This window comes from Mesoplodon bidens (genome assembly GCF_964165515.1).
Source record: "Mesoplodon bidens genome assembly, chromosome: 3".
NCBI lineage: Eukaryota > Metazoa > Chordata > Mammalia > Artiodactyla > Ziphiidae > Mesoplodon > Mesoplodon bidens.
In genome coordinates, this window is record NC_138178.1 from 54450981 (window position 1) to 54469029 (window position 18049).

At 54.1% G+C, this 18049-nt stretch overlaps 1 protein-coding gene across 1 annotated transcript in view; it reads right to left on the bottom strand.

Moving 5' to 3' along the window:
- Positions 1-359: 359 nt before the first annotated feature.
- The window catches only part of RBPMS2 (RNA binding protein, mRNA processing factor 2), a 28011-nt gene continuing 10321 nt past the window's right edge, over positions 360-18049 (bottom strand). The window contains exons 3-9 of the mRNA XM_081229897.1: positions 11490-11567; positions 10885-10923; positions 9085-9147; positions 8602-8752; positions 7965-8116; positions 1775-1844; positions 360-1512 (exon numbers count right to left, since the gene is read on the bottom strand). Of these exons, the coding sequence (XP_081086023.1) occupies positions 1782-1844; positions 7965-8116; positions 8602-8752; positions 9085-9147; positions 10885-10923; positions 11490-11567 (546 nt within the window). The 3' untranslated portion in view covers positions 360-1512; positions 1775-1781. The remainder of the gene's footprint in view (positions 1513-1774; positions 1845-7964; positions 8117-8601; positions 8753-9084; positions 9148-10884; positions 10924-11489; positions 11568-18049) is intronic.

Sequence of the window (18049 nt, forward strand, 5' to 3'; positions counted from 1 at the left end):
TCCTTCTCTACTCAAGGGCCTGAAAAGGCCACAGGGTAAGGGCAGCCAGATGACACCATCCAGAGAAAATGGAGGTCCCATTTAGGTGCTTACTCTGGGTGCAGGGAATCTCCGCCCCTATCCTCAGAACAGAAAACAAAGAATGAGTTAAACCCAGGCGGCTCCGCTGCACGGCCCTTGGCAGGTCACTTCCTCTCCAGCCTCAAGTCACACAAAAGAGGGCAGGAGGGAGAGGCCACGTGAGCTCTGAGGCCCGGGCCCACTTCGCCTCCTTCCCCCTTTAACTCCCAACACCTGTCCTCTAGCTGTGCCCTCCCGACGGCAACCTACAGCCCAAGGAAGCAAAGGTCGGAGAGCAGTTACTTTGGATGATTTTTTATTTTGCATTTCATATATTATCCAGTTTCACATTCTCACAGGATCAGCAATTACAACAGCCTCCTCGTCTCCCAAGTCTGAAAACGGCAAGACAGCCACAGCTGCGGCCAAAGGCAATGCACTGATGTGCACACAAAACAAAAAATTGCACAATTTTTCCTTCATTTTTCTTAAACTAACGGCTGACGCTAAGGCTCACTGCTGGAGAACGGAAACCCTTTTCTTCTTCATGCCTCAAACTAAAATGTTAAACTTATCTGACAGGGCGGACAAGGTCTCTTCAATAATTAATTGCACACACACACGAAAAATCCTTCATGTTGCATAAATATTTTGTTACACAGGGTACAAAAATACTTTCACTTTTTGGTTGGTTTTGAAGTTTGGAAACCATGAGGAACCATGGCAGGGGTGGGGTGCGCCGCAGAGAGGTAAGCGAAACTGGGCAGAGAAAAGGTTTTCTTAATGGCTGTTGGCTCCTCTGAGGGGGAGGAAGCAGAGGACCCCAACTTGAAATGACCAAGAAAACGCTCGGTTTTGGCTGGGTGGTCCTTCCTGTTCAGCCTGGAAGTATGTGGGGTGGTGGAGGCCGCCAGCCGCAGGGCGGAACTGGCTGCAGGGCTTGGTCCTCACTGAAGCAGGGTGGGTGCAGGGGAGGCGGGTGTGGGGAGAGGGACGGGGAATGATGCACCATTAGTGGCCAGGACTTGTTGCTATGGTGACACAATGTGAGAACAAACTGTACACTCACATACATACAAGTTTATGTGTCTTAATTCATGCCAGGAAAACATGCAAAATTAAACGCCTCATTTCTTTGAGGTGGGGCTACGGAAGCAAATTTGGACTGGAGGTCAGGCCTTGCTCAGTCCCAGTGAGACCTCCGAGCTGGGTCTGGGTGTCCCAGTGAGAAGGCCCCTGAATCCTGCCGTGAGGCCTTGGAGCAGGGCTTTGGGGCAGGACAGGGCTGAGGAAAAGGAGAGAAAGGAAACAGAGTCCACTGAGTCAGGCTTAAAATTCACAGTCTTTGGAGGGAAACAGCAGCTCTGCACGGGCCACCTGGGGGCAGTGGAAGCTCAGGGTGGCTCCCTCCCCAGTGAGGCGGGCGGGGGCTTCGAGCTGTGGTGACCAGACCTGGAGGGAGGGGAAAGAGGTGGCCATGAGCAGATGCATGGGACTGGAGCTGAACCCAGGGCCTCCCCTTGCGAGGAGGCTGCAAGATAGGGGGTGGGGGGCAGGGTGGGAGGAGAGGGGAAAACCAGCCAGAGTGCCCCAGGCGCAAGCTCAAGTTGGGGTAGCACCAGCGAGCTCCTGGACTCAGGCAGAGGAACCACAGCCCTGCAGGGAGCCAGGCTCTAAGACACTTTCCATCCCAGGCCTCTGAGCCAGCACTTACTGAAGAACTAACAGAACTGACGATATTTCCATCCTTGCTGGGTGGTATCAGAGGAAGGGTACCAGCGCACCTGCAAGAGAAGCCAACGTCAGGAGCTAGCTGTGCAGTCCCTTCACCTGATGGGGGAGCCTGGGAAACACGGCCTTCAGTGCCCCTGTCGGAGTCCTGGTTCTGTCACTGACGGCGGAGGTAGGGCCAGTTACTCACCTCTGGGCGTCAGTTTCTTCATCCTGAAAATGGGAGAGCGCCACCTGACCTGCCTCCTCTGCAGGACAGAGGTTCAAATGAGAGAAGGGTTACGAAGGCGTTCACGCTCCACTGAGCCCGACTGTACCGGGTGGAGTGCTGGCAGCCGCGGGCACCGGCCCAGCAGTCTGCCCTTCCCCCTTAACCGGGAGAGTGCGGAATTCCTAACATCAGGAGAATGCACCTAACACATTTTTGCTCAACTTCTTTGAGTCTCAGCGTCCTCAACAGCTACAGGATAGAGATGATTAAAAGTCACAGGGTATCCACGAGGATCAGATAAGACAGAATGTAAAAACACATTAGAAACCAAAGTCAGTGTGGTCTCCAAGGGGCAGGACTCCCAGAAGTTGGTCCTGTCCTTGCAGGATCCAAGGAAGTCACAGACAAGACCCAGCTGATGCTCCCCGCCCCCGCCGCTGCCCCCGCCGCTGCCCCCGCCGCTGCCCCGTTTCAGCTTCTCCACTACCCCCACCCCCGTTCCCTTCATTACAAGCCTCCTAACTTGAGAGATCTGTAACCTACCAGCTGAGCCCTCTAGTGGGAGCCTGGCAGCTACCTCAACCCTGGTACTTGCTAGAAGGCCCCACAGAGCAATGGCCCCAAAGCAGGATTCCCAGAGACAGGCCAGGAAATGACATGCACTCCATTCCCCATGGGCCAGTCGTCCGGACGGTGAGCCATGCTGGGTGCCAAGCCAGGCCGCCTGCCCTGGTTACAGACAGCACGTCCACCCGGGCCTGACCCGTGGCCACCTGGGAGGGGTGGCGGCAGGGCATCACAGGGCCCCGAGTGAGGGGATGGGAAGAGAACTCAGAGATGGGAGCCGGTGTTCTCTTAGGAAAGAAAGGGATGGCACAGGAGAGCCGATGAGGAAACCAAGTAGCAGCTGGGCATACAGACAACCCTCTTGACGCTCCAGCAGTGAGACCCAGTTACCCACTTGGCTGCCAGAAATCCCTGCCTCTGTAAGTAGCGAAGATATCGAGCAACGCCAGGCTATCTGGTGGCTGATGAAAGCTTCCTGAGAACTTGCTCCTGTGCCCCCTCCAAATTCTAGGTGCTGTTTTGTACAGCGCAGGACTCTGACCACCCCGTGTTCAGCAGGAAGTCGGCAGCTGGTTACTCTGAGATGCCAGGACACTTGGCACATAGCAGGACCAGGGCCTAGGCCACCTGACCAATGTCGGGTTGGCCCCTGGGCTCCAAGGATGTGGCACTGCTGTCATCGGCACACAGTTGACCCCGGGCTGCCAGGACCACCTTGATTAAGCCCCACACCACACAGAAAGGGTCAAGAGCCTCTTTGAGCCATCCAGCCTCAGAGGCCACCTTATTTTCTCTCATGTCTTCTAAACATCTGGAAGCAGTTCCCTCCCTTCCTGGCTGACAGCTGAGTGGGAGGAAGCCTCTCCTCCCCTTTGCCGAGCCGTGGGCTGCCCTCTCAGCTGCAAGCCCGGCTGGACACCAGAGCTCATTCCCTAAGAGAGGGACAATGAGGAAACCAGCACCGCTGCCACCGGACAAGGCTGCGGCCGGTCCAGCTCAGGGAAGCCTTAGTGGACCCTGACCACCGCACTTCACCCAGCCTCCAGATGGAGCAGCCCCACGGCAAGGAAGCACCTGACAGGCTGGGTGCCCTGCAGGGCTGGACAAGGGGAGAGCGTCGGACGAGAGTGGGAGGGACCCTGGAGGCCTCCGACCTGCCCTCCTCCAACACCGGCTGCTTAGGGGCCCCCACAACAAGCCTGCTCCATCCAGCCCCACCCTCTCCACTAGGTGCTGCGGCTTGGGCTCCAGAGCAGCAGCTTTCCCTCCAGCCTGAGATGAGCCACTGCCTTCTTGGGGAGGAAGTAGGGGAAAGCCCTAATTTCTGAGCTCGGGATGGTCATGCAACCCAACTAGACAGAACGTACTTGGAGGGCTACATTTCCACTCTCCTCAGATGCCTGGGACAGGCCAGTGGTCCAGGTTCTCTAAATAAGCATGGTCTCTTCCTGCCCTAGCTCAGAACAAGACCCCAGGCCCAGGGATCACGGCCAGCACAGCAGGGAGCAAGTGGCCAGTCCCCTGTCAGGGCCTCCACTTGTTCACAGGGGGGTTGGGGGTCCTAAGAGGCTACCCCACAGGGACAGCCCATGGGCATCTAGAATGGCTACAGCTCCAAGAGGGGCAGCACCCAAACAAAGGAGTGGGGGGCACACGGTCCTCTCTCAGACCCTCAGACTGACTGAGAAGATACACCAAAAAGTGGGCAAAGGGATGAACCCACACAAGAAGAAATAGAAACAGCCAACAAATAAGGGAGCCTCACTCATCACAAAGTCAAAACAATACAATTAACTCACACTGGCAAGTCTACACTCTGACCTTGCAATAGTTCTAGGAATTTATGATAAGGAAAGCAAGCATGACAGGTGCCCAGAGAGGTGTGAACAAGGGCATCCATGGCAGCACAGCCTAACAGAGCAAAAGAAAATTGTGTAAACAACCTCACTGCCATCTACAGGGAGGTAGACAAACTTATACATTGGTAGGCTAGCCAGGCATCCAGAATGTAGACCTATACTTACTGACATGGAAGCATGTCCTAATATTTAAGTTTTAAAAAGATTAAATGTGTAATTTTTGTAAAAGGTTCATACCCATGGATTTACTTATACACCTGTGTCTAACTACCTACCAAGTCTAAGGACTAAACGTAGTGATATTTTGGGGAGCAGGATGATAAGCAAAGGCAAAAAAGAGAAAAAACCCTGTCTTTTTCTTCCCATGAATGCAGACCTCTAATAGCTAATGTTTATGAAGCACCTGGCATGTGCCAGATGCTGGTCTAAGAAGTTTTCATACACTAAGTTCATTTAATCCTCAGAAAAGCCCTATAAAGTTGATGTTATTATCATTTCCATTAAACAGATAAGAAAATAAAGGCAGGGGAATGCATGTAACTTTAAGGTCATCAGTAAGTGGCTGAGCCAGTGTAAGCGGGGGCAAAGGGCTGCACTGAAAGACCCCCATACCCTCAGGTCAAAATGGAAAAAGAAGTCCAAACTGGGAGGACCCTGGGGTGCAAGGGGACATGCAGAATCCCTGCTTTTAGGCCACCATCTTCATGTACCAGACCCCAGTGTGCCCCTGCCACCCTTACCCTCTGAAAGGAGAAGATTCTATCAAGAGGATCAGAAGGTCCAGCAAGACAGTCTTGTGCCGAGATAGAGCAGGACTGAACCATCTCCAAGCCCCTTTCTTCCTGCAGGTCTCATCCCTGCAGCCACATGAGGATGCCTCGCTCAGGCCGAGCTACTGGCAAAGGGTATGAGGTCAGGATGTATACGGTGGGGTACAGAAAGGAAGGACCGGTTTTCATCCCCTTTTGTCTATCAGCTGCTGCCTTCTCTCCAAGTCACCTCCTTGCCCCCAGGCGCAGAAAAACGCAGCTACTGGTCCTCTGGGTTCAGAATAATCTCCTGGGCTTCCCTGGTGGCGCAGTGGTTGAGAGTCCGCCTGCCGATGCAGGGGACACGGGTTCGTGCCCCAGTCTGGAAGGATCCCACATGCCGCGGAGCAGCTGGGCCCGTGAGCCATGGCCGCTGAGCCTGCGCGTCCAGAGCCTGCGCTCCGCAACGGGAGAGGCCACAACAGTGAGAGGCCTGCGTACCGCAAAAAAAAAAAAAAAAAAAAAAAAGAATAACTTCCTGAGGATCACCAGCGTCCACCTCCTTCATTTAGGCATTTTCAGCCTCCACCTGGGGCAGTACTATTGGGGGCATGGAGGGGGCTCTTGGAAGGAAAAGAGAAAGTGATACTACTTCGAAAATGCTTTCATGCCTATTACTACATTTGGTCCTAACAGTGTGTTTTACTATCGAGGAAACGACTATCCAGAGAACTCAAGTAGCAGGACAGAACTAGTCACCACCTGATCCAATCGCTTGTCATCAGGCTGCCTCCCGAAAAGGGTCACTATCCTTTGAGGGGGCCTGCATTCCCTTCCCAGGGAGACCAGAAGACAGGAACTCAGGCACAGTGAGGCCTCCAGCCTCAGAGAGGACCTGGAGGGAACTAGACAATAATGACATTAAATAATAAGCATGTAGGGCTCCCTCTATGCTAATAAGCTACCAACCACCCTCTAAAGTAGCTACGACGATCATCATACCACAAGGAAATCGAGACACAGAGAGATCAAGGAACTTGTCCAAGGTCACACAGGGGTTGAAAGAGAGCCAGGACTTGGACCAAGGTAGCTGGACTGGAGCTGGACAGCCACAGGGCGTGGGGAGGGAGGGAGGAAGCTGGAAAGGAAGACAAGAGGAGGGCACACAGTCCTGTGTACGAAGCTTAGGGACCCACAGCAGCACACCCCTCCCAGCCAGCTGGGGGGCCGCCCCAAAAAGGGCAGAGACATCGCTCCTGAATAATCTGACATCCTAACTGTCCCTGGCTCCCAACCTCCGCCTCACACTGTCACGGCCTAGAGTCTCAGAGCAGACGGGGTAGAACCTCTCCATCCGATCTGGTCCTGCCCTCTCGTTTTACAGATGGGGACAACACGGAGGCCCAGAGGTGAAGTCACGTGCTGAAGGTCAGGTGGCACAGATGGGATCAGAGGACTCACAGGGCCCCTGCAGTTAAACTCCCCTCTTGGCGGGGAGCACCAGCTGCCTTCCACACTCCGCTGGGTCACAGAGGACTGCCTTCACTCACCACAGAACTGGTCTGCAGTTAAGTCCCCCAAATGCTGCCCTAGAGAGGAAGAGCCTCGCCGCCTCCCTACGCCGATCAATTTTCCAGCTGTCTGTGGTGTGCCGCCGGGTGAGTGCCAAGCAGAACCACGCGGCTGCCCTCGGTACAAGCCAAGTTGCCGTGGCCGGGGGAACGCCTTGCGAGGGTGGCAGTCAGAGAATCTGAACCTTCCACCTTGGAACTGGGCGAACCCAGGTCACTAAGCCCTTCAGAGGGATGGACACGCACTTGACCCTCCCACTGGCAGAGCTGCCCACTCCTCCTGCCTCAGCTTCTAGTTTCTGGGAACTCTCCCTCCTGGCTTCTCACACCCTTTAACTCCTCATCCCCTTCTACTGCCCCAGCCAGGAGACCTCCGTTCTCTCCCTCTCAGCAGCCAGGTCGCTCTTCACGAGCCTCAGCTCTCGGTCACTTCACTGACGAGAGGCCCAGGTGGGCTCGCCGCTCACTGCAGCCCTCCCGCGCTGCCCCGGCGGTGCCCTGTCACTGCCGCGCAGAGGCCTGGCTGTAATCTGCGAGGTGCTTGTGCCCCTCTCGGGCACCTGGCGTGGCATTCGGCAAGCACAGAGCCCTCCCAGCCCAGCCGTGCCCTCTCCACCTCTCCCCTAGAAGCGCTGGCTGCATCTTTCCCGCCCCAGCCCAGGTCACAATGCAGGGTGCCCATGTTCCCTGAACAAAAGAGCAAACACTCACTGGGCACCCCGGATGTTCCAGGTACAATTCTAGCCCCTCACACGGCTTAACATTTAATTCTCACAACAACCTGAGGCAGATACTACTATTCTTATCTTTCCAGATGAGTGAAAAAGAACAACCCAGACACAGAAACCTTTCAGAGCTTTCTGAAGTTCACAAAGACAGGAGGAAGCAGAGGCAGGCGGCCTGGCTCCGGTGACCACACTCAGGTCTGTCACCACAGGCAGAATCGGCACAGCCTGCCCGCGCGAGTCCAGGGGGCAGCGGACCCACGGTGGGTCTCTCACACTTCGCATTTGCAGTGTATCCTCGCTGCGGCCTCACAGCTTATCCTCTCCTTCCCCTCTGTGGGACCCCAAACCCCAAAGGTACTGTTGTTACAGGACAGCAGTTCTGCAGCAGCTCTGGGGACCTGGGTGGCCCGTGGCCGGGTAGGAATGAAGCCTGGCCAACTCAGAGCCTTTGTTCTCCCCTTTCGTACTTCTCCCCCCGACAGGCTTACCTGAGCATGTAGGGCGGCAGCGGCAGCAGCAGTGGCGGCTGGGTAGGTAAACGCAGCATGTGAGATGGCTGGGGTCAGCTCTGTGGTGTACAGAGGGTAGGGGGCCCAGGCCTCTGGGGATGCGGGGATCAGAGCGGCCCCCATCAGGTCATCTGCGACGGGAGACAATAGCCCCCCTTGTCAGAATGCGGGTCCCCCTTTGCGCCACCCCATTCCAAACAGAGAAGGGGACCCAGCACTATCACTGAGCATAAGCTCCCTTCTCAGGCTCCCCTGAAGGATCCCAAGACTGGGAAAGAAGCCATGGTAACTTGGCCAGGCTTGGTGAGCATCCTGTCTGCTTCAAGAAGCCCTCAGATGGGTCTCTGCTCATCCCAACCAAGAGGGGGCTTCAGGGAAGCTGGGCGACACCGACAGCTCAGGAGCTCAGTCTGAGGTCCAGCAAAGGCTGCAGGGGAGGGAGGAAGCATGGGACCCACAGGGATGGGTAATGGTGGATGCAAGAAGCTCCTGGAAAAGGGGCGGGCAGGCAGGACTGATGCCCTCAGTGATGCCCTCTGCACGCAACTCCATCCACGAGGGCCCCCCAGCTCTGCCAGGTAAAGGGCAGCAGATGGCCACTCTGAGTGCCACTCACAGGGGTCTCGTGCGATGAAGTGTGCTCCTAGGGCGGGGTGAGCGTTGGTGGGATTTGGTGTAGCCATTAGCTTGTTCTTGGCCATCTTGGTGTTGGCTTTGGCGAACTCTAGCCTCAGGGTCTGAGGGTTCTCAGGATCAAAGCGAATACCCTACGTGAGAAGGAAAGGAAGGGAAAGGTGTTACACTGTAGGACCCAGCCTGTCCACTGCAGTGGGGACGGAAGGGCCCCAGAAATGATCCAGCCTGAAAGACTTGCCCACACAGAGGCCAAGACAGAGGACACACTGCTCGGGTCTTGTGAGTAGTGACATGTGGCACAGACAGTGCAGCCAGAGACTCTGCCCCAGGATGCTGGGGAAGGTACATCTGTGGGCCCTTTCCTTGGGCGCGGAGTGGGGGAAGGTTTGCAGAAGACGGAACAGGAATACCCATTGCCTAGAAGTCTGTGGGTCAGAGAAAGGCCTGTTCTCTGTCTACTCACGTTCAATGCATTCTTGGCCGCTTCTGCTCCTGCCCGGCTGTCAAAGATCACAAAACCAACAGGCTAGTAGGAAAAAGAGAGAATACCCTTGCATCTCTCCCAACACTCCATCTCCCCTTCAAGCATACAAAACAAAACAACAAAGAACAAAAAAATATATAATTCTTGTCCATATCCTCCCTATGTTCAGCTAGAACACAGGGAGGATATGGACAAGAATTATATATTTATATAATTATATATGGACAAGAATTATATATTTTTGGTTTGGGGCACTAAAACTCTCTCATCCAGGTACCACATTCTGGGAAACGATGCCAATACAGCTTTATCCCACTGCATTAAACATCACCCTTTCAGTAGAAGTCTTTTTTTTTTTTTAATGTATGCAGGTAATTAAGAGTAAGTTCTAGTGTTTTCCCCAGCACGAAAGGGGACACTAATGTATCAAGGGCATGGAAAGGCTTCAGGTTCAATCAAGGGGCAACAGGTTTTTTTTTAATATATATATATAAATTTATTTATTTTATTTATTTATTTTTGGCTGCGTTGGGTCTTCGTTGCTGCGCACGGGCTTCTCACTGCGGTGGCTTCTCTTGTTGTGGAGCACGGGCTCTAGGCACACGGGGTTCAGTAGTTGTGTCACACGGGCTCTAGAGTGCAGGCTCAGTAGTTTTGGCCCACGGGATTAGTTGTTCCGCGGCATGTGGGATCTTCCCGGACCAGGGCTCGAACCCGTGTCCCCAGCGTTGGCAAGAGGATTCTTAACTACTGCGCCACCAGGGAAGTCCCATAAACTTGTTGCCCCGGGCTTCCCTGGTGGTGCAGTGGTGAAGAATCCGCCTGCCAATGCAGGGGACACAGGTTCGAGCCCTGGTCCAGGAAGATCCCACATGCCGTGGAGCAACTAAGCCCATGCACCACAACTACTGAGCCTGTGCTCTAGAGCCCACAAGCCACAACTACTGAGCCCGTGTGCCACAACTACTGAGCCCGTGTGCCACAACTACTGAGCCCGCATGCCTAGAGCCCGTGCTCCACAACAAGAGAAGCCACCGCAATGAGAAGCCTGTGCACTGCAACGAAGAGTAGCCCCTGCTCGCCGCAACTAGAGAAAGCCCAGGCACAGCAACGAAGACCCAATGCAGCCAATAGATTGATTGATTGATTGATTGATTGATTGATTGATTTAAAGTGGGGGGCGGGTTGGGAACAACAGGTTTAAAACTTCTCCAACTTCATTTTGCCAAGGCTCAGTCCAGTCCCCAAATGGCTCCTGAAGGCTCTGAGCCTGGGACTCCTGGCATCAGGAACCAGAGCACAGCCACAACCTCTATGGTCCTCAGCCTCCGGGTCCCACTGTGGCTTCTCAAGGGCCAGAGAGGGAGGACCAGGAGCTGACTGGTAAGAAGAGGGGACCTATGGAGGCTACTCTTTTGTCATCCCAGGACAGGATAGGGGTGACAGGGGGCAGGTCTCAGGTGCCAGATGCCTCAAGACTGAGAAAAAGAGAACAGGCTCAGTTCCAATTTCAGCAGTCGGTCTGGGCTGGGAGGAAGAAAAACCTTGGAGGGCTTCCCTGGTGGCGCAGTGGTTGAGAGTCCGCCTGTTGATGCAGGGGACACAGGTTTGTGCCCTGGTCTGGGAAGATCTCACACGCCGCGGAGCGGCTGGGCCCCTAAGCCATGGCCACTGAGCCTCTGCGTCCGGAGCCTGTGCTCCGCAACAGGAGAGGCCCCAACAGTGAGAGGCCTGCGTACCGCAAAAAAAGAAAAAAGAAAAACCTTGGAGAGAAATTACCTGTCTCGATGTGAGCTTGATCAGGGACCCTTCATACCCCTGCAGAGAGACGTGGTCATTAACAGGAAGGTCGGAAGCCTCTGTTGTGCTACCCTGGCCACCCCCCAGCCCTGCCTTTCCCCAGCTCACACTCTTCTCCTCCCAAAGGTGACCCACTCTGATCTCCACCACCGCTGAGTGCCCTCAGGCTTTGTGTCCCGTATCACACGGCCTAGCACATGGGATGGCCATCGTGCGGTAGCATTCATCATTTCATGTGGAAACTCCCCTTTGCTCCCCTAGCCTGTCATCTGGAAGCACAGACCTCACCTTTTTAAGTTTTCTTATCTGCAAATTGAAAACGCTATGCTGAATCTCAAAGATTCCTTATACGGCAAAGTCTACTGAGATTCTACTGTCTCCACTTTACAGGTGAGAAATCAGAGGATCAGAAAGGCTAAGCAATTGACAGAGAGCAACATATGAGTTAGCAGAACCGGGACAGAGAACCAGGTCTGCCATCACAGTTTCTAGTTTTCCTGCTGCCCAATCCAGGTTTGCTATTCATTCCTGATGCTTCTCCTCCATCCTAGGCTCTGCCCATGGGTGGCTGGGTCCAGACTCACCTTGAACGGCCTGAAGAGCAGGTAGAGTTCTCTGGGTTTAATATCCACAGGGAGCCCACTGACGAACAGTGTCCGGACCTGGGGAAGAGACCACAGTGGTCAGGGCCAGGCCGACAGAAGAACAAGGATGATAGCTCTTCCTTCAGGAAGGAACTGGAATCCTTCCAGGGCTGAAGGAAGAATTCAGGATTGCCTGAGCCTGAGGCTCATTTGGAGTCTGAGGCAAATGAGCACCCAGTTTCACAGCATTTAACTTTTCAAAACCCTTTCCGGGGGCTTCCCTGCTGGCGCAGTGGTTGAGAGTCCGCCTGCCGATGCAGGGGACATGGATTCATGCCCCGGTCCGGGAAGATCCCACGTGCCGCGGAGCGGCTGGGCCCGTGAGCCATGGCCGCTGAGCCTGCGTGTCCGGAGCCTGTGCTCCGCAACGGGAGAGGCCACAACAGTGAGAGGCCCGCGTAACGCAAAAAAAAAACAACCCTTTCTGGACCCTTTCCCTTCTCTGGGTTCACCCTGCAGGTGTCACATCAAGCACTAGCTGAGCACTTCTGCACAGACTGTCTGTTGCCGAACAGCCTCAAGGAGAGAGTCCTGTTTAACAAGACAGATGAAGGACCCCTTTGAGACTTGAAGAAAGCTATGGTGTCTTACCTCCAAAAAATGCACAAGTAGAAACGTATGTATATTTCAGAATATTCCCATGGACTCCTGGTAGAAAGGCTCCGTCTGGTCTAGCGAGGAGGCAAAGATGTAAACTCTGTGCCTTGGAGCGATTTCATCAGAGGGCCCAGCACTTTCACATCCATCTCCTCCTGCTTCCCACGCTAGATGTAGGCTCTTCAGTGGCCGGCAATGTATTATATTCTTGCTTCTCGGCCCAGCTCTTGGCATGGTGCTGGTACTAAATGTTTACTGAATAAGGGACTTGGGGAAGGAGTCAGAGATGGAACAATGGTGCTGGGTTTTGAAGAATGTGTAGGATCTTGCCAACTTCAAGTGAGGCAGAGGATGGTGTAAGTTATGAGCCTTGCCCTCAACAAAGTTACAAGTTGGCACTGAAGCCAGGTCTAGACACCAGGCGTCCATCCTGTGACTCCTGCCAAACCCGACCTCCCAAACAGTGGGTGAGGTCCAGGAGAGGGCTGGCGGGAACACTTCCCTAATTCACCACTGCTGGTTAAATGCTGCTGGCCTCCAATGCTCAACTAGCGAGGCCAGATCAGCCAATAACTATAATGGGAGAAGGACGATTTTCCATAGTGTAGATCCATTAAAAATACATCTTGAAACTGTGCTTTCTGAGTAACGAAAAATCCAAAAGAGCAGAGCCTCCCCACACACTTGACTCCTATTTTTTTTTTTTTTTTGGTTGGCTGGCTTTGAGGATCTTAGTTCCCAGACCACGGATGGAACCCTTGCCCTCAGCAGTGAAAGCGCAGAGTCCTAACCACTGAACCGCCAGGGAATTCCCTTGACTCCTGTTTCAAGTCACATGTCATACCACTAAGCCAAACGTAAGTCTTCTCAACTTGTCACTGCCGACTTAAGAACAAGTTCACATGCCTCAGCCCACCCAACACGTGGCTATTCTTGAAAACATTTAGTGGGCCACACCCCCCCCCAGAGGCACCAAAGAACTTCTTCCATGCTCTAGTGATGGCCTGCTGAAGGAACTGAGGCAACAGCCTTCTTGGAGACAATGGCTTGAATCAGGAACCCAGGGCAGTCAGGCAAAGCTACACACACACACACACACACACACACACTCTCTCTCTCTCTCTCTCTCTCTCTCTCTCTCTCTCTCTCTCCAATGAACACACATGTCAACAACAGAGCCAGGAGCGGCAAAGGAAACCAGCCCCCATAGCTGCCCGTAACAAGTGTCGCCACCCCTAGCCACACAGGAGTAACTCCAAGCCCATGGCTGATAAAATAGGTAAGGACAGCTTCTTCTCTCACATGAGTTTTCACCAAGCAAACCCAGGAGAATTCCGTGCCAGTTAGGACACCTCCACCCCCTCTGGTGATGCCTTTCCTCGCCACACACACTTCTGCTCCTGGGCCTGGGGTAAAGGTTCTGTACATCTCACAGCCCTTGGCAGCTGTGTCCCTATACACGCAGCTCTCAAGCACTGCCCTGTCCCAGAAGTATATAGGAGGAACTGGATAGCCCAGGCTCCAGAGTGGGCTGAATTGAGTTCCTGGACTCCAGAGGGCAGCCATCCTCTACACCCCTCTGCCCTTTGATGGAAGGCCTTTCATTTACATGTAAACCCCCAAATAGAAGTGCCTCGCTCAGGTCATGCAGCTTGTTTTTTAAAGGCAGCAGACCTGGGACTTAAAACCCAGGTCTCCCTCCCAACTACTCACCCAGGCTGGTAGAGATGATGCTTGCTTTTTGGTGCCAGGACTTGGGCGCCCAGCCCACCACAGAAGATGGACTGAAAGAGTACAAGCCAGCCAGGGCCCTGCTGGATCGGCCTGGACCAGTGCTACTCCCTCCTCCCTGGGATGAGGGGACGTGCTTTGGGTCAAAGATGCAAAGCCAGAGCCGCCCACAGAAACCTCTGCCTCAGTTCTCCCCAGGGGCCACCCATTTCACCCCGGCTAATTTTAAACCCTTCCTCAAATGGCTCCTTTCTGGCCAGACCTCCCCAGAGGCCCCCTTAAATAGAAAGTTCTCAGCACAAAGCTTCCTGCTTAGCGGAGGGGAGGGGAGTGAGTATAGGGGAACTTTCCCTCATTCCCAGCTCAGATTCTGGTTCCCAGCCTTCTCTGGGCCAGATGACTCTTTTCCCTGGCTTCCCATCTTTTAGATTCTAAAGGCTACAATACAGGTTGCATCCTGTGCCTGGTCATTCCTTAGGAAACAAGCTGACATCAAGGCAGTTATGGGTTAGGCGGTGGGTCCCCGTCTGCCAGTTCACAGACCCTTTGCTGGGAGGCTAAGTCACAGGAAGCCTGACCTGAATGCTCTCCTTGGTTCTTACTTGACCCTGGACACCCTGGCAGATGACATGCCCTCTGCCTATCACCCTGTGCAGACATGGAAACTGAAGCCCAGAAAGGGCTCAGGCAAGCCTGGCTCAGCAAGGAGCAAAGCTGGGTAAGACCCAGGAACACTGATTCAGCCATCTGTGCCATTCTTCTGGCTGTGGGGACAGAGGCAGCCACACCTGGGCAGCCTCGTTAGCCCCATGGATGGGTAAAGTGCTGCCACACATCCGTTCAGTAGCCAGTCCCTTCTCTGGGTGCCTGTTTAGAATGATGGCAAAGCTGGAGTGACAGGAAGTATGAGCTTAGCAGGCTGGCCGGACACATGTAGAGAGAACAAGAGTTTCCAGAGCCCACCTACCCACCACACTACTTCCAACTCCATCAGGTCCTGCCCCGGCCCACAGACTCCAGGTCCCCGAGAAGCACCCACACAGGGCATGGCAGCTGCTCACACTGCCCCTCAGACCACCCCTTTCTCATTCCTTAACTGAAGGGCATCCATCCCTCAGGTCCCTCTATTTCCTCACCCCTCTTTCCTTCCTCTGAAGTCTTCCGGGGCCCTTAGGACGCCTTGTCTTTCACTGGTCCCACCATCTGAGCTCACCTGGACTCTAAAACCCAGAGATAGGAGGCAAGTCTCAAAACTTTCCTGTCCTCCAAGGTGCCTAGAGCCAAGCTCAACATCTGAGACCTCCCCCGTCTCTACACACCTCAGTCCCTCCAAAGAAGGGACTCACAGCCAGAAACGGATGTGGTCCAGGGTGGAAGAGTGATGCCATAAATGGGAAAGGCTTTGGTTAGTTAGACCGGAGTTTGCATCCCAGCTTTATTCATGGCTTGGCGAAGCTGCTTCATCTCTCTGAATGTCAACTTCTTTATCTGTACAACACGGGTACCCTCTACCTCCAGGATGAAGAGCACACTTTATGCCCAGCACACAGGAGAGGCTCAACCATATGCTTGTTCACTTCAGGGTCCCGTAATCTCAACACTAACCTGCACAAAAACCTCACCTATCAGGTACCACAAGCCATTTAGTTATAAGGTTGCCTAGTGAGGCTGGGTCAGGTCCAGATCAGCCTGGAGCTGGGAACACAGGTGAGACAACCTTACGCGGTCGCTGGATTCTTTAGTGTTCCTCTTCCCCAGGGAGGCCATGAGTGAGGTGGAAGGCACCGTGGAGATCAACTAGTTAAACACCCTCATTTTACAGATGACGGGGGCTTCCCTGGTGGCACAGTGGTTAGGGATCCGCCTGCCAGTGCAAGGGACACAGGTTTCGAGCCCTGGTCCGGGAAGATCCCACATGCCACAGAGCAACTAAGCCCGTGCGCCACAACTACTGAGCCTGCGCTCTAGAGCCCATGAGCCACAACTACTGAGCCCATGAGCCACAACTACTGGAGCCTGCATGCCTAGAACCCATGCTCCACAGCAAGAGAAGATGAGAAGCCCACACACCGCAACCAAGAGTAGCCCCTGCTCGCCGCAACTAGAGAAAGCCCGCACGCAGCAACAAAGAACCAACACAGCCATAAATACATACATACATACATACATACATACATACATACATACATACATACATACATACTGATGAGGGAACTGAGGCTCAGAATAGGAAGGTGACAAAGCAGTCTAATTGCACAGTCGGGATCCTTAGGGATGGCAGGGACAGAGACATGTGGTTACTTCTGCAAGGCCTGGCCAATGAGTCCTGTGTCCCAGGCCAGCACTGGCAACCACTCCTCCCATGACCCTTGCTGGTGCCAGCCTCACAGCAATAGGGTGCAACATTCAGCAGAGAGGTTGGGCGCAGACAAGTATTCAGGGATCAACCACCACTGATGTCAAGATGGAAAGATCAGCCAAAGATCCCACCGCCTATTCCACAAGTTTACTACAAGAATTCAACATGAAACTATTTTAAGGTACTTGGAGGAAGCATAAGGGGTGGCTCACACAATCCCAGGCTGCTAGAAGGAACCAAACTTGTTTACCTAGGCCCTTCTTCCATACACTCACTCTTTCTCCAAAAGCATCCACACAACCCAAGAGAATATCTCCCTCCTGCCCTGAAACATTGAAAGCAACCACGGTCCTGTTAAAATGGTCATCTTCATGGCAAGTACCAGCAGACTGTGCTGGACCACAGCCATGTCCCTGGCACAGATGGAAGGCAAGTTTGGAACAGGCTGGAGAAGGTACTGGGGAGAGGTGGAAAAAAGATAGGGAATCCTCTGGAATTCCCTGGCAGTCCAGTAGTTAGGACTTGGCACTTTCACTGCCATGGTCCTGGGGTCAATCCTTGGTCGGGGAACAAAGATCCCACAAGCTACGCAGCAAAAAAAAAAAAAAAAGGATGGGGAATCCTTAGAGGCCAGTAAAAGAAGACACATGTTGAGGAACCCACTGGAAGCACCGAATTCAACATGGACAAGGAACTTGGCCAGAGATGTGTCCCCCATACAGGACATCGCAGACATGGTGTGTAGCTTTCATGATGGTCAGGAGCAGACTTGGCCTCGTTGGAGGCCCCAGCCAGTGCCAGGCCTGCCTAGGGCAACAAACTGGCCTTCAGCACAACGGTGTCCCTGGACAGCAAAGCTTGGGGACTCCTGAGGCTGCTTGTCCCTCAAGCAAGCCCTGCTGCCTATCCTTCCCTGGGGGTGCTGGGAACAAGAGGGTGGGAGAGTCCAGCCCCTTCTAGGAAGTCCACACCACAGGCTATCACTGGTGGGCAGGCTTCCTGGGGTTGGCTAGGTATTTGCTGTGTGATCGTGGGCCCTTTCCCTCCAGCTACTGCTGGGCCTCGAGTGCCTGGGGCTCCCAACGACCTCTTGCCCTGCTCCTCCCTCCTCCACGGGAGGCCACCCATCTCATTCCCAGTGCTCCGGGGAGGGGCAGAGAAGGGCACAGGAAGTGGTGGGCCCCATCCTCAGCCTTATTCTTGAGGCCCCTGGGGAGGTAACGCCCCCTTCAAGGAGCCTCTCCAGCACCTTCTGTAATCCCAGCAGGACAGAGGACCCGAGCCCCCGGGGGGTGCAGCCCTTTCCCTCAGTGAAAACTACAGCCCTCCCCAGCCCAGAGGGAAGACAACTTTTTAGAGAGAAGTAGGGAGAAGGTGCTCTGACAAACTCATTCCTGTTTGTGTGTCAGTAATGATCTTCCTTCAGACAAACAAACCAACAGTTGTTTACAGATCTTCAGAAAAAATGAAAGTAAACAGAAGCCTCCAGGAGCAAGGTGACAGTGATAGCCAAGGCATCAGCCTAATAGCAGAAATTCAGGCTTCTGCCTAAAAGGCTTCGAGGCAGGCAGGACTCGACCTCTTTCCATCAGCCCAGGTGGACATCTCTCTCAGCCTGGACACCCGCACAGGCACACCTGTCATTCCAGTGCCCCCAGGCCAAGGCCAGCTCCCTCAACAGTGGCTGCTTAGAGGTCTCTGTCCTCCTCTGGGCACACACAGGGCCCAGCACATGGGGGCCCTGCAGAAGTCAAGGGAAGGGAGCTGTGGGGGGGAGGCGGGGCAGGGGGTGTTCCCCCCAGAGGAAAGCCTC